The 18,491-nt window shown below is 27.2% G+C and overlaps 5 protein-coding genes across 5 annotated transcripts; all 5 read left to right on the top strand.

Moving 5' to 3' along the window:
• Positions 1-1,391: 1,391 nt before the first annotated feature.
• PmUG01_06023000 (merozoite surface protein 3, putative) lies at positions 1,392-2,708 on the top strand (the record flags this gene model as incomplete). The annotated part of the gene is made up of 1 exon (XM_029003803.1): positions 1,392-2,708. The coding sequence occupies one exon, from the start codon at positions 1,392-1,394 to the stop codon at positions 2,706-2,708; it is 1,317 nt and encodes a 438-aa protein (XP_028859885.1).
• Positions 2,709-3,867: 1,159 nt separating this feature from the next.
• On the top strand, positions 3,868-5,889 carry PmUG01_06022900 (merozoite surface protein 3, putative; the record flags this gene model as incomplete). The annotated part of the gene is made up of 1 exon (XM_029003802.1): positions 3,868-5,889. The coding sequence occupies one exon, from the start codon at positions 3,868-3,870 to the stop codon at positions 5,887-5,889; it is 2,022 nt and encodes a 673-aa protein (XP_028859884.1).
• A 1,632-nt stretch (positions 5,890-7,521) lies between these two features.
• On the top strand, positions 7,522-9,438 carry PmUG01_06022800 (merozoite surface protein 3, putative; the record flags this gene model as incomplete). Its single annotated transcript, XM_029003801.1, has 1 exon — positions 7,522-9,438. One exon carries the CDS (start codon positions 7,522-7,524, stop codon positions 9,436-9,438), a length of 1,917 nt encoding a protein of 638 aa, XP_028859883.1.
• Positions 9,439-11,190: 1,752 nt separating this feature from the next.
• On the top strand, positions 11,191-13,469 carry PmUG01_06022700 (uncharacterized protein; the record flags this gene model as incomplete). The annotated part of the gene is made up of 3 exons (XM_029003798.1): positions 11,191-12,872; positions 12,923-13,231; positions 13,316-13,469. 3 exons carry the CDS (start codon positions 11,191-11,193, stop codon positions 13,467-13,469), a joined length of 2,145 nt encoding a protein of 714 aa, XP_028859882.1.
• Positions 13,470-15,275: 1,806 nt separating this feature from the next.
• On the top strand, positions 15,276-16,964 carry PmUG01_06022600 (merozoite surface protein 3, putative; the record flags this gene model as incomplete). Its single annotated transcript, XM_029003797.1, has 1 exon — positions 15,276-16,964. One exon carries the CDS (start codon positions 15,276-15,278, stop codon positions 16,962-16,964), a length of 1,689 nt encoding a protein of 562 aa, XP_028859881.1.
• Positions 16,965-18,491: the final 1,527 nt, after the last annotated feature.

Raw genomic sequence — 18,491 nt, 5'->3', positions numbered from 1 at the left:
CATGTTAAATAAGAGGCTATATTTCTAACTATTAAATTATCGTAAGTCATGAAACAGTAAATTTGTTTTTATAAATAATTACGTACTAATTTGTGATTATATATTTAAAGCAGAATTTTAAGTAGCAATTTAAGCAGTAGGGGAGAATGAATCTATGTACAGAACTGTTCTGCAAAAAAAAAAAAAGCTGATGCAAAAAAAGTATTGAATAGTTTAATGAATAGCCAATTCACAATCTACATATCCATTTAAAATTAATTGTCTTCTATTATTTTAGTGGATTATATGTTAATCTTTATATGTATAATTCAAAATTGAATATATTAATTTTAAAAATGAAAATTATTATTTTAACTTAATTTTTTTTTTTTTTAGCTCTACCTAAATTGGTGTATAATATTAAATGGAATAAGAAAATATACCTTTTTCCATGTAATTTTTTCAAATATTTTAAAAAATTCTTTTAATATTTTTTTAACTTTAATTTTTTTTTTTTTTTTTTTATATTAATAAGATAAATTTTATTTCTCCCTCTTCTCTATATTTATTTATATAGTATAATAAAAATGCTATAGTTGATAAAATGAAAAATGATTATATATGAAACTAGGAAAATAGCAATTTTAGAGGAAAATCCCATAGAACTACATAATGTTGGAGGTACGCAGTTTGCTTCTTATTTTCCACATTTTAGAGTTATTAATTAAACAATTATAGCTATTATGGAGTTGTTATAATTGATATTAAATTATTTTGAAAATAAAGATCTTATTAATTTTTTTTTTTTTTTTTTAAAAAGAAGATATTTATTTATTTTGGTTTTGCACATAATGAACAATTGTTCATTTCCGAGTCCAAAAGTGATTAGAACGATTCACGCTTTATATAATGTAAAACATTAAAAAAAAAGTATTAATGAAATTAATTTCATGAATGAACCAATTTTTTTAGTACACTTAAAACCCTCATATTTTCTTTCTTGCTTTCTTATTTTGTTGTGTAATCCTTCTCTTTTTTTTTTTTTTTCCAAATTCACATTTCTACAATGTAATGAAGTAGACTTTTATGAATTTAAAAGTAAATTGTTACGTTTTTGCTTCATTATTATTGTTACTTTTACTGTTGTTTTATTTTGATTTGTTTTATTTATTATTATTTATTTATTTTTTTTTTTTTTTTGTTTTATAATTGCAATTTCAAATTTCCCATTTATAATTAACTGAATGATTCACGATAGATTCGAAATTTTTATTTTTTTTCTGGGTAAAATAAAGAAATAAATGTTAAAAAGAAAAATGCACACATCATAAAACTTCCCTCGAATATTTTTATATTTTTCGTGTACTTTAAAATATTGCAATTTTTTTTTTTTTTACCTTAAAAAGTAGAAAATGAAAAACGTTTTTGGTATTATATTCCACATAATTCTTTTTAATTTATATATATGCCTAAATCGAGCGGAACTAATAGACAGTGATAAAAATACCGGCAATATAAACAACACTGGACAAAATTTAAGGAATGGATTCTCAAAGAAAAATGTTTCGTTACAAGATGAACAAAATAATACAATTATAGGAAATACTGATGTATCAGAAGCAGCGGCATCAAGTCATACATCAGGAACAACACAATCAGAAGCACAAGCACAAGCACAAGAACAAGTAGAAGAAGAAGAAGAAGAAGAAGAAAAAGAAGAAGAAGAAGAAGAAGGGCAACCAGAAACAGAAACAGAACGTAGAATCTTAAATGAGCAAGAACAGCAACGGTTACAATCTCAAAAACAAGAACAAACCCCAGAGCAGATAAAAAAAAGACAAGAGAATGTAGAAATAACATTAAAATTCGTACAAGAAACAGACAAATTAGCTGATGAAATAATCGATTTGGCAGAACAAGTAACAGAAGTAGCAAAAGAAGGAGAAAAAATACGCAAAGATTTTTTAAAGCTAAGTTCAAAATCTTTAGATGAGAATGATACAGAACTATTAGAATATGAAGTATCAATAATTGAAGCCTTTTCTTTAGGAAATGACGCAGTAAGAGCAAGAAATGAAGCAGAAAAAGCGCAAGAAATGGCAAAAAATGCCAAAACTGTAGAAGAGGCAGAAATGGCTAAAAATATAGCAGAACATGCAAACAAAAAAATAAAAATAGTAAAACTAAATATGGAAAATACAGCAGCAAAATATAAAGAAGATTTATCAGCATATCCCCGCACAAGCAAAAAAAAAGTTAGACTACAACTAGTAAAAACATATACAGAAGAAGTTGAAGCGGGAAAAGAAGGAAAAGCCGATAAGGAGGAAGAAGTTATGGGGGAAAAAGTTGAAGATGGAGAAGAAGAAACCAAAGAGGAAGTAATACAAGGCGTACCAAACGTGCTGGAGGAAGATAAGGATGAAGAGGATGAAGCAGATGAAGCAGATGAAGCGGATGAAGCAGATGAAGAAGAAGGAAATGGGGAAGGATCTCAAGGAGATACAAATCAAATGCAAGGCAAAAAGAATGTTGTTCCATTAAATGATGTTAGTGCTCATGAATCACTTGCAGTAAATTACAATAGTGTTAATGACGTTAAAAAAGCAATTGAGGGATTATTAAAAAATATGCTTACTATAGTTGACGATGATGCTTATACTTTGAACACACTCAAAGAATTAGAGCAAGATATCCAAAAATTTTTTCAAAAAAATATAACTACTTAAAAAGGTATAATTAATATTTGACGTATTCAACTGAAATATTAACATATTGTGAATATTCCTTATTATAAACGATAATTTAATGTGGAATTACTAAAGTTTTTTATTACTATGAGAGATAACCACTGTAATATGTCACATGGAAAAAAAAAAAAAAAAATATATATATATATATATATATATGCATATGAATAACCGAAGTCATAAATTTTTGGTCTTTTCCCCATATAATATATCAGCACATTTTTTCATTCTTTTAAATTATTTCTTTCCTTTGTTAACAAATTACAAATTTATATTCCATTTTTTTTTTTTTTTTTCTTCTTAAATTTGAACAAAAAATTACTCATAATGAAAGTTAATATTAATTATTTTGTAAATATAAGACAAACATTTTCAGAAAAATATCCAATGTATATTACTAAACTTTGTCAGAAGTGCTTTCTGTGCATGTTTCCAATTTTTTAGATTAACCGATTAAATATAATATCTCTGATTAAACCATTGTATTAATATGATGTATTAAATAAATTAAAATGAATATAAAGACAATCGAAACTTTCTTTTGTGGGCGAAATTATTACTTTTTTTTTTGTTTGTACACATATGGCTGTTACACCCATCCAAATGTAAAAATGGCTCGATGTGTCCAAGTGTTGTGATACGTTCATCAAAAAAAGAGAGAAATAAATAAATAAATAGATATATATATATATATATGTATATATGTATATATGTATATATGTATATATATATTTAAAAAAAAGTATAGTAAAAATTAATTCAATTAATTAAACCCATTTTTAACGTTATAAGAGCGTATATACATGCGCATGTTTATATATTTAATTATTTTTTTTCGATTTTTTCGATTTTTTCGATTTCCCTTGCAACGTTTCTCGATTCCCCAAGAGTATTGCTTTTCATTTTTGCACTTTTCAAATCACATTACCTGTCATGTTTTTACATTTTTTTATTTTTATAAATATATCTTCAAATTTATAGTTAATGACTTAAATATGTCTCCTATTTCTGTAATTTTTTTTTTAGAAAAAAAAAAAAAAAAAAAAAAAGGCAAAAATATAAAACATAAATTAAATTATTATACACTGTGAACTAAAAATTGCTGATTTTTTTTTCTTTTTTATAATTAAAATATAAAATGAGGAAACTTTGGAGTATTACCTTTTGTTTATCTATTTTTAATTTATATATATATGAAAATAACGCCACATGTAAAGAAATTGCGAAACAGAAAAAATCTAATTTAAGAAATGGCTTGCCAAATAATAATTTTCATTTGCAATATGAAGAAAAGAATACAGTGAATGAAGAAGACAGTTTTATAATTAATACAAGTGGAGGTTACTCTGATATAATAAAGCAAGAAACAGAAAAAAAAAAAGAAGAGTCAGAACTACAAGTACAAGCACGTGCTCAAAATGAACTGTCCGAACAAGCAGAGGAGGTAGTAACACAAATTAAAAATGAAGTAGTTGATACAGAAAAAGAGAAGGCAGTAAAAGAAGCGGAACAATTAGCAAAAGAAACGGAAGCAATAGTAGAAGAGGTGAAAAAAGTAGGATTAAAAAACGAAGACAAGGAAAAAGAAAAAGCAAAAGTTGAGGTTGAAAGTTCAAAAGAAGAAACCAAAAGTGCATCAGCGGAAGTAGCAAAAAGAGCGAAAGAAGCAACTTCAGAAGAAGAGGCAAATACTGCAAAAAGGGCAGTAGAAAATGAAGTAGAGAAAGCCGAAATGGCAAAAGCTGAAACAGAAGTAGCATCTAAAAAGATAAACGAAAAAAGTCTACAAACACTCGGAGGAAGCATGGAAAAGACAGATCACGAAAGAAAAATCGAAAATTCAGCAGTTGATACAGAAAAAGAGAAGGTCGTAAAAGAAGCAGAAAATTTAGCACAAGAAGCGGCACAACTATTAGAAGAAGTGGAAGCAATTGCAGAAGAAGTGAGAAAGGAAAAAATAAATAGCGGAGATAAGGAAAAAGAAGAAGCAAAAGTTGAGGTTGAAAGTTCAAAAGAAGATATCAAAAGAGCTGCAAAAGAAGCATTAGAAGCAGCAAAAAGAGCGAAAGAAGCAACTTCAGAAGAAGAGGCAAAAACTGCAAAAGAGACAGCACAACATGGAGTAGAGAAAGCCAAAAAGTCAAAAGAACAAGCAGAACAAGCAGCAAAAAATATAAACGAAAAAATTATAGAAACATCTAAAATAAAGGTGGAAAAAGCAAGGCAAGAAAGACAAAATGGAAATTCATTGGATGCTGCAGAAAAAGAAAAAGCAGTAAAAGAAGCAGAAAAATTAGCACAAGTCGCGGCAAATTTATCAGAAGAAACAGCAGCAATAGCAGAAGAAGTAGAAAAGGCAGTAGTAAATAGGGATGAGGAAGAAAAATTAAAAGCAAAAATTGAAGCTGAAAGTTCAAAAGAAAAAGCTAAAGCAGCAGCAGAGGACGCCGTAGAAGCAGCAAAAAGAGTGAAAGCAGCGAATTCAGAGGAAGAGGTAAAAACTGAAAAAAAGGCAGCAGAACTTGCAGTAGAGAAAGCCAAAACGGCAAAAGCTCAAGCAGTAGAAGCAGCAAAAAAGATAGACGAAAATATTCTAGAAACATCTAGAATAAAAATGGAAAAAGTAAGGGAAGAGAGAGAAAAGCGAGAAAGAGCGAATGAAACAAAAGAAATAGCAAATACACAAAAACAAGTTGTACTAGAACTAATAAATAACTCTTCAAAAGAGAATGGCAATGTAGTCGATATGGATGAACAAGTAAAAGAGGAGAATGATGAGGAGAGTGAAGAAGATGAAGAAATTAAGCAGGAAATAGCCCAAGAAGAAAGGGAAGAAGAAGGGGAGGAGAAAAAAGAAGATGAAGAAGAAGTAGAAGAAGAAGAAGTAGAAGAAGAAGAAGAAGAAGAAGAAGAAGAAGAACCACAAGAAGATAATAAAGGTCAACAAGAAAGCGAAAAAGGTAATGTTCCATCAAATGATATAAACGCTCATAAATCACTTTCAGGAGATTACAGAAATAATGATGATGTTAAAAAAGCTGCTGAGGAATTATTTCAAATGATGATTAAGGTAGTTGACGATGACTTTTCTACTATTGATACACTCAAAAATTTAAAGCAAGATATGCATCAATTTTTTCAAAATTATATAACTACTTAAAATGACAGCTTACAATATGACTTACTTAATTGTAACTACTAACATTATGTTAACAATCATGATAAAATGAAATAAATGAACACGCCGTATTATTGTAGTTTCGTGCCGCAGTGGACTATAGCCACAGCTGTATGTTACATAAAATATATATATACATATATATACCTCTGTTTATCTTTTTTTCAAATGAACTGATAGTGCCATCAACTTATTCTACTACAACGTTCCAGTATTACAACAGGGAGGAAATTTTATTTAAATATAAATTAACGCATTAAGAAAACAAGGCTATAAGTGAGAAAAAAAGAGAAAAGAAAAATGAAAATTCGAGAGTAAAGAGAGCATACAAATTAGCTTGTTATCTTAAGAACTATCTGTCACTCTATTAAATTGTTTTAACTTATCAAGCATTAATTTTGTTTTTACAAAAATGTAAATAATAATTTAAAATTGTAAATTTAAAGCAGTACATAAGTTGCAAAATTGATGTACAGCTCTATTTACATGAAGAAATAGCTATAGTCCAAATACAGCAAGAATGGAATGATCCATTTATGATCTATATATCTAGTAAAAAAACAATTGTTTTTTCTATTAATTTAATAAATTAAATGTTAAACTTTATATACCTATTTTGAGGGCCAATATGCTTGTTTTAGAAATCGAAATTACTATACTGAACATATTCATTTTTTTTTTTTATTTCTTTGTCTCATTCTGATATATCTTGAAACAATTTGATATGACACAATAATCAGAATGTATGTTCTTTTTTATTTTCTCCTTTTTTTATATAAACAAAATATAATTTATTTCTCGTCCTTTATTTTTAATTTCTTAAATATTGTATTAAATACTCCGAAATTGATAGGTAAATGTTAATTATTTGTGAAAATAGGAAAAAAACAGTTTCAAAGAAAATTTGTTCGACACTGCTTAATGGTATAGGCATATACTGTTCTTGCTGTTTTGAATTTTATATATTTCGTAAAAAACTGAGGGAAAAAAAAAAAAATGACTATCTGCAAAAATAGGCACATTTTATTAAATAAATTAATTCGCATTTAAAGGTCGTAGCCATTTTCCTTTTTAAGAAAAAAGAATTTTTTTTTTTTTTTTTTCATACTGGTATAGTTCACATATACGTACGTTTCTAAATTTGTGAATAATTTAGGTTGGACATTTACAATCGAAAAAATAAAATAACGTACTTATATATATATATATATATATGTGCATAATAACGGTTTATACAAAAATTAAAAAAATAAATTTGCTCCATAGGCCATATTTGTGGGTGGTGTGTGAAGCACACATTTTTTATTTTAGATTTTTTCTTTGTATATATATTTTCGAACGTTTCAAATTTTTTTGAATCGAAGTGTTTTTGCCATTTTTAAAATTTAAGATAAATTATCTTTCCTGAAATTATACTATAATTATATTCTACTATACTCTATCATACTGTATTAAACTATACTATTTTATTTTAACCGACTTCTTTGTAACCATGTCTGCCAATTTACAATTAATCATTTGAATTAAAAGCTGTAATTTTTCATTTTTTTTTTTTTTTTTTTTTTCTAAAGTGTACATCAAAATATTGAAACATTCCTAAAATATAAATTAAAAATGAATAAAATTTTTAATGTTACATTTTATGTATTTATTTTAAGTTTATGTACTTGCGAAAACATCGCAAAATGTATAGAAAATACCCAAAATTCTGAAGTTACAAGCCAGATAAAATATAATTTGAGGAAGAATTCATCAGTAAGTAATATTTATTTACAAAATGAGCAGAATAATTTGGAGTCAAAAGAGAATGATATTCAAAATGATAAAGAATTAGATGGAAATAATAACGAAAATAATACAAATGAAGAACATAGTAAAATCTCAAAAAGTGTAAAAAATATCAATGGTATATATATTAGACAAGATATCTCACAATTGACAAAAGACAGTTCAAACGGAACAAGTATTACTCCAGAGGAATTGGAACAGGCGAATGTAAAAGCCCAAGAAGATGTATCCCCGGTATTAGTATCATTAACAGATGAATCAGGTACAGTGACAAATCAACCCGAAAACTCCCCTGATTCTGGAGATGGTAAAAGTAAAGAAAGTACTGTTGATAGTGGTACAGGTGATGGAGTACTTGTTCCACAAGAAAAAAATATTAATCCTACAGATGAATTGCCGCAACAAAGTTTACAATCTGAAACACGTGATAATGATACTTTGGTAACTACTACTGAAAACCAAGACCAAAAAACAAGAACTATTGAGGAACAAGCTTCCGACACAGAGATAAAAGCAGGAACAACAATCCCTGATACAACAAGAACAGACCAAGAACCATTAGCAGAAAAAACAGAACAAGAGCTTGGAAAAGAACCAGGAAAACCCGAATCATCAGAATCATCGGATTCATCAATAGCTACAGCGTTACCGGATCCGCCAGAACCACCAAAAGTATCAGTATCATCTACTGAACAAGAAAGAGAAGAAGAACCTTTTGCAGAGAAATCATTGGATGTATCAGAATCTCCAGCAGAAACGGAAAGGCAAAATCTAACATCTGGAGATAACACTTCACAAGAAGCTCCAGCAAAATCAGTCCTCCCTACAAAGGAAGTACAGGAAGACGAAGAAAAAAAAGAACCATCAACAACACCTGATGCAGTAGCAGAATCATTAGCAACACAAGAAACGTTATCAGAACACACCCGCATGTCAACCGAAATAGGACCACCACCATCACAACAGAAAGATGAGAAACAACAAGGACAGCAGAAAGAGCAGATGCAAGAACAGAAGCAAGAACAGAAGCAAGAACAGCAAGATGTACCGCAGAAAGAACCACATCAAGAACACCAACCCACTGATCTTCCACCTGCTCCGGTTAAAACTCCACCACCTAGTCAGCAAGATAAACCGACTGGTCATGGACTAGTGAAAATAGCAGAAGGAGTTGAAGGAAAAAATAAAAATCATGGTAATAACACCAGGATTCCTGAAAAAACCAAAAAAGAAGAAAATCAGAGTGCTCTTGAAATAGTAGATTTAACCAAAGAAGAAAGTCTTAATGTTTTGGATAAAGACGAAGAAGTAGCAGAAGAAAAAGAAGAAGTAGATGAAACAGAGGAGGAAAGTAAAGAAGATATGGACATAATAGAAGAAGATGACCTCCAGGTAAAAGAAGAACAAGACGAAGTAGAAGAAGAAGAAGAAGAAGAAGAAGTAGATGAAGTAGATGAAGTTGATATACCAACTGAAGAAGGAAAAAAACACGCCCAGGAAAACTACCACAAAACAAATAAAAACGGTGAAGAACAGAAAAGAGTAAAGAATAACATTGCACTAAATGACAAAAGTGCTCATAAGCCACTTATCCTTAATTATAAATTTAATGATAACGCTGAGAAAGTAACTGAAGCATTAGTGAAAACGATGATTAGTGCAGTCGGGGGAAATACTGGGATTATTGACACACTCAACGATTTAGCTGGAGATATATCTCATTTTGTTCTAAATAATACATAAAAAAATTTTAGACTAATTTATCCATGATTTTAAATGTTTGTACAGTGTATAATGTTTGCATAATATGTGCAATACTGGTGTTAGAGCAAAAACAAAAAAAAAATATTTTTTTTACTGGTTTAGTTTTTATTTGACAGTGATGTATAAGAGATAAAACATAAAGTATTAACAAAAGTGTTTGCATTATTTTCAGTTTTATTTTTTTTTTTTCAGAACTTTTTAATGTTTCATTAAATACTTAGCTAACATTTTGTAACTGTAGAAGAACAGTTAATTTGTTTAAATTTATTTTCGTTCATCTTTAAAAAAAAAAAATGAAACAAAAACGAATAACATAAAAAATATTGAAAATATAAAAAATATGGAAAATAAAAATAATATAGATAATAAAAATAATATAGAAAATAAAAATAATATAGAAAATAAAAATAATATAGAAAATAAAAATAATATAGAAAATAAAAATAATATAGAAAATAAAAATAATATAGAAAATAAAAAAAATATAGAAAATAAAAAAAATATAGAAAATAAAAAAAATATAGAAAATAAAAAAAATATAAAAATTAAAAAAGATATTATCTTCGATTATACTATAAATATAAAAGTTCTTTTTAAGTTCTTATCGATCATAATATATAGTAACAATTTATGTAAAATAATTATCAAAAAAATTTAACATTCCATTATTAAAAAAACGCATAAGAAAAAATATATATAGATTATCCTACCAAAATTAAAGTAGAATAACTATGGTACCCTCATATTTTTAATATATATAGATAGATATAGACATAGATATACACATGTGTACATTTGTGTGTGTATATATATAAACGGCTATAAATTGTGTTAATTTCTTGTAATCATTTGTGAAATAAATAACATGATGGAAATTCTCCGAGATATGGAAACGCAGGTGTAATTTGTTTTGCATCTTATTTTCAAATTTTTAATTTTGTTAATTTAAAACGATCGCTTATGTTCCACCCTTTATAGTTACGTTAAAAAAAGAATAATAATAAATAGTGTAATAAGGTTTATCGTGGTTTTTTTTTTTTTTTTCTCTTTTCCTTTCCTTTCCTTTCTTTTTTTTTTTTTTTTTTTTTTTTTTTTTTTGCATGCACATTTCACATCTGTTAATTTTCCAAATTTACAAATAATTTCATGAGGTTGTTCCCAGTTTCATGCTTATTTTATTTAAAAAAAAACTCCATATTTATCAAATAAATTAAAAAAAATAATTTCATTAATGAATAAAATTTTTTAGTGTGTAAAGGATATTCTTTTTTTTTTTTTTTTTTTTTTTTTTAATTTATTATTTTTGATTTATTATTTTTTTAAATTTCCCATATAAGTTTATTTTCCAACATTTCTAATTTTTTTTTTTGGTACCGTTACCTTTTATAATATTTATTATAAATTTATTTTATTTTTTTTTTATTTCTCTTCTTTTGTTAAAATAATTTTATTTTGTAATTTAAAATTAAAACTATGGTTTAAAAAGATATAGTAAGAAAATTTTTTAAAATTCTTTCTTTTAGTAATAAAAAAAAAAAAAGTGTAGAATAAAAAAAAGGAAAAAAAATTTAAACACATTGAGAAAAAAAAAACCTAAAAAGCTAAAATTAGAGATTACACAATTTTTAAAATTATATTTGTGAATTTTTTTATTTATTTTGATACCTTTTAAAATATAATAAATTCTTTTTTTTTTTTTTTTTTTTTTTTTTTTTTAAATAAAAGTAAAAAATGGGGAATCTTCTGAATTTAACCTTTTACATATTTTTTTTAAATATGTATATGAACATAAACAATGCTACAATAATAGATGGTGTTCAAAGTGATGACCATATGAAAAAAAGAGATTATAATTTAAGAAAGGGTTCGTTAACAAAAAGTAAATTTCCACGTACTCCTGAGGATTATTTAAAGACAGATTTGGGGGGTTTTCAAAAAATGGGAGAAGGTTCTTATTATGAAATAAATTTACGTGATAATCGTACTGATTTGTTAGAAAATGTAAATAACTCCAATAATCCTTCTGTAGAAGATGATGGAAATATAAAATATAGATCATTTTTAAGATCTGATGTACGAGAAGAACTTAAAAAGAATATTGAGATGCAACAAGAGGATAAGAATTCACAATCAAAGTCACAACTACCAGAAAATTCGCTCGAATCAGAAAAAAAAAATATAGCTAATGATTCTGAATCTAGAAATGATGAAAAAAAGGAAGAAGTCAAAGCTAAAGAAGATGAAAATTTAGAAGAAAAACGGGAAGAAGTAGATTTAAAAGCAGAGACAAAAGATGCATTAACAAAACAGGAGGAAGAGAAATCACGCCAAACTGAATTTGAAAGTCCTAGAGGACCTAAAGATAATTTGGATGAACAAGAAAAATCAGCAAATTTGCCTAAAGACATGGCACCACGAAACCTAGAGTCAGATGATAACAAGCAAACACAACTACCACTGCCAGAGTTGGAAGAATCAAATAAATCACAGTTGGATGAAGAAAAAAATGAAGATAAAGAAAATGATAAAGATAATACGGATAAAAATGTAGAAGATGGAAAAAAAGGAGAAAAAGACGGGAAAAAAGACAGAACTGAAGGAAACTTAGAATCAGTAGTACAAATGAAAGAGGAAGCCGGGTCAGGTGGAAAACCACCACAAGAAACATTTCCAGGAGGAAAAAAATTAAAAAATATAGATTCAAACGAAGGATCAGAAGACGGAAAAAATAAATTACCAACATCACAACAGTCAGATGATTTACAGAATGCCCTAGCATCATCAGTAACGCCAGAAGAAACAGTAAATGCTAAAGATAAACTAGAGAAACAACCACCACAAGAAAATCCAAAGTTACTAGAAGAAGACGTCGAACATAAACATCAAGAAGATGAACAGAAGGAATTACAGAAATTGAAGCATCAAAAACAACAAGAGGAAGAAGAAGAAGAAAAAAAAAAAAGAGAAAAAGAGCGAGAAATGAAAGAGGAACAAAAAAAAGAAGTTAAAGAACCCGCCAAAACGCAAACAGAAAATGTATTTGAACAGCCAAATATTCCTCCAAGGGATAACGATGATATATATCACAAAGAGAAAGATGTAAATAAAAGAAAAGAGGAAGAAAAAAGAGGAGAAGAGGAAGAAAAAAGAGAAGAAGAGGAAGTAAAAAGAGAAGAAGAGGAAGAAAAAGAGAAGAGGAGAAAAAAGAGAAGAGGCAGTAAAAAGAGAAGAAGAGGAAGAAAAAGAGGAGAAGAGGAAGAAAAAAGAGGAGAAGAGGAAGAAAAAAGAGGAGAAGAGGCAGTAAAAGAGAAGAAGAGGAAAAAGAGAGAAGAGAGAAAAAGAGAAGAAGAGGAAGAAAAAAGAGGAGAAGAGGAAGAAAAAAGAGGAGAAGAGGAGAAAGAGGAGAAGAGGCAGTAAAAAGAGAAGAAGAGGAAGAAAAAAGAGGAGAAGAGGCAGTAAAAAGAGAAGAAGAGGAAGAAAAAAGAGGAGAAGAGGAAGAAAAAAGAGGAGAAGAGGCAGTAAAAAGAGAAGAAGAGGAAGAAAAAAGAGAAGAGGCAGTAAAAAGAGAAGAGGAAGAAAAAAGAGAAGAGGAGACAGAAAAAAGAGAAGAAAAAGAAGAAAAAAAACAGCAAGTGGAAAAAGAAGAAGAGGAAGTAAAAAAAGAAGAGGAGGCAGTAAAAAGAGAAGAAGAGGTAGAAAAAAAAGAAGAGAAGGAAAAAATGGAAGTCCACCAGGAGGGAGCAGAAACATACAATGAAGAAGATAGGAAAAAGTAAGAGAGAGAAGAAGCGACTGAAGCACAAAAAAAGAACAGTGATTTATCAGATGATACTGAAGCTACAAAGTCTCTTGTAAGAGATTACGGAGATGTCATTAATTTTAAAAACTCAGCTGAAAAATCAATCCACTCCACGATTGATTCAATTGATACTGAAAAGACCGTTTCAGATACACTTCATGGTTTATCGAAAGATATGACTAACTATTTTGTTAAAGATATGAATATTTAGAAAACGAAAGTTTGTTGCATATATAAATGTTAATGTCATCATTTATATAAAATCTGTTATACTAAATATGTCACTATTTTATATGGCATTAATCTCCAGGGAGGTAACATAAAAAAAAAAAAAAAAAAAAAAAAAAACGTAAAAAAAAAAAAAAAAAAAAGGGAAAAACGTAAAAATAAACAAAAAAAAAGGGAAAAAAGTTATGAAATAAATAAATGAATAAATAAAAAATAAATAAATAAAATGTCTTAATATATTATTTCTCTTATGAATAGATATAATGGTACCAGTGGGTAACCACTATAGTTCACTTATTAAACATAGAAAAAAAGAGATATCCCCCAAGATTACTTAAGTTTATAGTTATAAAAATAAAACATATAAATAAATTATAATATGTGAATAGCGTATAAAGGAGCATGATTCTAATATACCAAATCGTATTTAAGCATGCTCATTTTTAAATGTTATGGATAGTTTAACAAGAATTATTTCTATAATGATATTATAGTAAATTTATCCCTACATAATTGAAATAGTTGTTAAGAAATAAATCATATGGGAATATTACAGCTTGAGTAAAATTATATCAGTGGCAAGGAAAAAAATATATAAGAGTATTATTTGTTGCATGCATAATTAATCATCTATTAATAAAATTAAAAGCATTTCTTTATTTTTTTTTAAATAAAAATTACTCTATTATTTGTTATTTTATTTCTATATTATAAGAAGTCATATGTGTGTATTTTTCCTGAATATATATTTATTTTTCTTGCACATAATGATATTTATGTTATTTTTTAATTTTTTCCCGGCGTAGTAATATAATACGAAAATACGCCATGTTATATACATACATACATACATACTTACACATATATTACGTATATATATGCATATACACATATACACACATTTTCACAATACAAATAACTTTTACCAATTATTTATCATTTTTGAATTAATATTATTTTTTTTTTTTTTTTTTTATTAATCTATGAACATATAATATCAAGGGAATTTTCTAAGGTAATGTACAAACTTAGAGACATATCCTCTTCACGTACCATCTTCAAATTTTTATACGTACATTAATAAAAAATAAAATCTTTATTTCAAACCGTTGTAAAGATATTTTTTTGAAAAAAAAATCATATAAGTAGTAAATGACTTGGTAATCTTCTTTCTTAAGAAATAAATTTTTTTTTTCTTTTTTTTTGCACACATAATTTTCATCCGAGCTTCGCCAAATCCACAAACGGTTTTACGATTTTTATAGCTTACGAAGAATTTCACGTAACTTTTATTATATATATATATATATATATATATATGTATAAAGAAAAAGAAATAAAAGAGCAAACGAATATTTAAAAACATGAATTTAAAAAATTAGTTAAAAAAATTAATTTCGTGGAAGCATATATGCTTCTAGGGTGTTAAGAAAATAATATACATATTTTATTTTTGTTTATAGATTTTTTCTGCGTGTTTATTTTCCAGCGTTTCGCTTTTTCAAAGTTGTAATGCAGTTACTTTTCACAAATTTTTAGAAAAAGTAGTTCATATTTTATTTTACACATATATATGTATATATATATATATATATATATATTTTTAATAAAACTTTACTTCCTACTTTGTGATTAACACAACGATTAGAGTAGACATAAATTCTGTGATTTTTTTTTTTCTGTAAAATAAAAAAAATTAACATTAAAGCATATATTGCAAAACTTACGCTATTTTTTTTTTTTTTATTACTATTCTCAATATTATTAATTATAATTTTCCTTTTTAAAAATGAAGAAAATTTTGAATGTTACTTTTTATGCACTTTTTTTAAATCTGTATATATTTGCGAATGATGCGAAACTGATAGACAATTCTCCAAATAATGGATATATAAATCAGAAGAAATATAATTTAAGGAATAACATGCCTATAAAAAACATTTCTCCACAAGATGCACAAAATAATTTAGAGGCAAAAAATAGTAACGAAAATAATGCATATGAAGGTAATACTGATGTACTAGAAAATGTACATAATGCCGCTAACATCTTAAACAAGCAAAAATATGAAGAATTTGGAGATAGTAATACAAGTTCAAACTTTGCTAAATCGTTTAAACATACCCATACGAATGCTCAACTATTAATTCCTATGGATCCACAATTACAACAACCAACATCATCAGATCCACATAATAGTATGCATACTGTTTTAGGAAATGATGCTGAAGAAGGTAAGGGTCCTGGGACAGCTCAAGAACCAATTAATCAGCCGGAAAGTAGAAAAACATTAGAAGAAGAAGAAAAAGATAAAAAGGTATTATCAGAAGAGCAGTCAAGAACAAAAGCACCAGAACTACCACAATCTTCTGTAGAAACGGAAGGGGAACACTCAACCACAGGTATTGAACAACCAGGGAAGGATTTATCAACAGGGGTAGATTCACCACAGGGAATAGTCCCACCACAAGTAGTTTTACCAGGATCAGATCCATCGGAAAGAACAGTTCCCTCAAAAGAGGTAGATGTAGATCCACCACCATCAGAACCCTCAACATTAGCTCGAGTTCCGCAGGAAAAAAGCGCATCCTCAGGACCTGAAAAAAAAGAGGACATTCAATCGAAATCAGATCCAAATTCAAACGTATATCAAAAAGAACAAGGTTTAGGTCTAACTACAGATATAAGTGTACAAACAGACTCAGCTCAAGAATTAAAGGAACAACGTGATCAATCGCACCAAGAAAGAAAAGGAGAAGAAAGACCAGAGACACAAGATTTAGGTACATTGTCAACAAATGAAGACCCATCAGGAGAACCATTAGAACAGCAAAGGGGGGATGGTAAAATAAAGGATGATGCAGCAGAGGATGAAAATAGTGCAACAGTAGAGAAATCAAGAGTATCAGAAGGATTATCAAATAGCGATGAGGAAGCACAAGATCATTTACCATCACCACCACAAGAAGAAGAACAACGACAACAAATGCAACAACTATCACAGCAAGAAGAAAGGTCAGAAGAAGCCCAAAATAAGGAAGAAAACAATGTACTACATACAGTAAGTATACTTCCAGGAGAAAGTGCTAATATATTGGACAAGAACGAAGAAGTTGTAGAGGAAAAAGAAGAACATATAGAAGAGGACGAAGAGGAAGAGGAGGAAGGAAGACAAAAAGAAGAAATGAACGTTTACCAAGAGGAAGCAGAAACAAACAATGAAGAAGAAAAGGAAGAGGATTATGAAGAAGATGAAATAGAGGAGGTAGTAGGGGGAGGAAAAAAAAACAATGATTCATCAATTGGCACTGAGGTTAGGAAAATTCTTTCTGGAGAATATGACGATATGAATAAATTTAAAACCATAACCGAAATTTCAATTAAATCATTAATAAATTCATTTGATGGTAACAACAAAGTTACGAACATACTTAACGACCTAGTAAAAGATATGGCTCACTTTTATTTAAAATCATAAATATTTCCAAATCAGCATTTTATATTCTGTTACTTATCAACAGTTATATCACTTATGCTGATCTTTGTAGGGCATTAGATTAATGTAATATATTTACTATATTATACTTTTAAGTTACACATAAATATTATTAGTATGAAAGGAAAAGTAAATATAAAAAAAAAAAAAAAAAAAAAGGATTACCTCTTTCGTCTTCATATAATCATAGCAACGTCAACAGAAACTAACATAATATGTTGTGAATATAGAAAGAATAGAATATATGAAATTATAAATATATTTATCACTAAAAAAAAATAAACAAAATGAAAAATATAAATAGAATGAAAATTATAGATAAAACTAAAATTGGATAATAACAAATGTATGTGCAGATTTGTATATTATATGTAAAAAAAATAATTTTTATATTATTATTCTATCATGCGATATATAAATATAACTGTTTTTCTTAGTATGTACTAACTGAAAAAAAAAAAATTAAAACTGTAGATGTACGAAATGATCATCGTTAATAGTACGCTAATAATCCTGCACAAGTTTAAGTAAAACCAACATATACATACATATATACATACATACATACATACATATATACATACATACATATATATATACATATATATATATACATACATACATATATATATACACATAACTGTTATATTAATGCACAATAACAACGTATTAGTAAGGACGAAAATATGTCTTCCTTCTTTTATAAAGAGAAAATTATACGCTACGTTTAATTGCCTTAAATAATTTTGTAATATTTTATATATCTTAAGAATTGTACCTTTATTTATTATACAGCTAGATTGTAAATTTTCTTTCTTTCTTAATATCAGTAAAATAATATACACACGCATATATGTTACTACACTTTGGTGTAGTTTACTTTTTAAAAATTAGCGGATTTTAATAATAATTTTAACTACTTATTTTTATTTATTTTTATTTTAATGATTTAATAATGTGACTAAATTATTGTAGTTTATAAATTAATATCAATTTTTTTACTTGAATCTACGAATTAAATTTCACAAACGCATCCTCAGATAATATATGTAGCTGAGACAGATATTTCGCACTTTTCATTATTTTCTTGCGTTAAATAAAGATAAATATTTTCGTAAGAATTACAATTACTTCATATTAAAAAAATAAAAAATTTTTAAAATAAAATAAAGTAAAATAAAGAACAAATAACAAAGAAAAGCAAAGAAAGAAAAGCAAAGAAAGAAAAGCAAAGAAAAAGAACCATGGTAGTTTTATTTTTTAAGAAAAAAAAATTTTTACATGCACACATGTAATTCTCCCCTATTCCTCTGTTACACCTACAAATGATTTCAACGACTTTTTCAAAGTGTCACACACCTTTTATTATCCAAAAAGGGAAAAGTATTCAGAAGAATTAAACTTATTCATTTTTACACTTATACTTTTTATTTAAAGGGCGGTGGATATACATATATATGTATATTTTTTTTTTTTTTTTTTTTTTTTTTTTTCTGTACACTTTTATTT

The sequence above is a fragment of the Plasmodium malariae genome (assembly GCF_900090045.1).
Source record: "Plasmodium malariae genome assembly, chromosome: 6".
Taxonomy (NCBI): Eukaryota; Apicomplexa; class Aconoidasida; order Haemosporida; family Plasmodiidae; genus Plasmodium; species Plasmodium malariae.
This window is presented reverse-complemented; position numbering and strand designations above follow the sequence as displayed.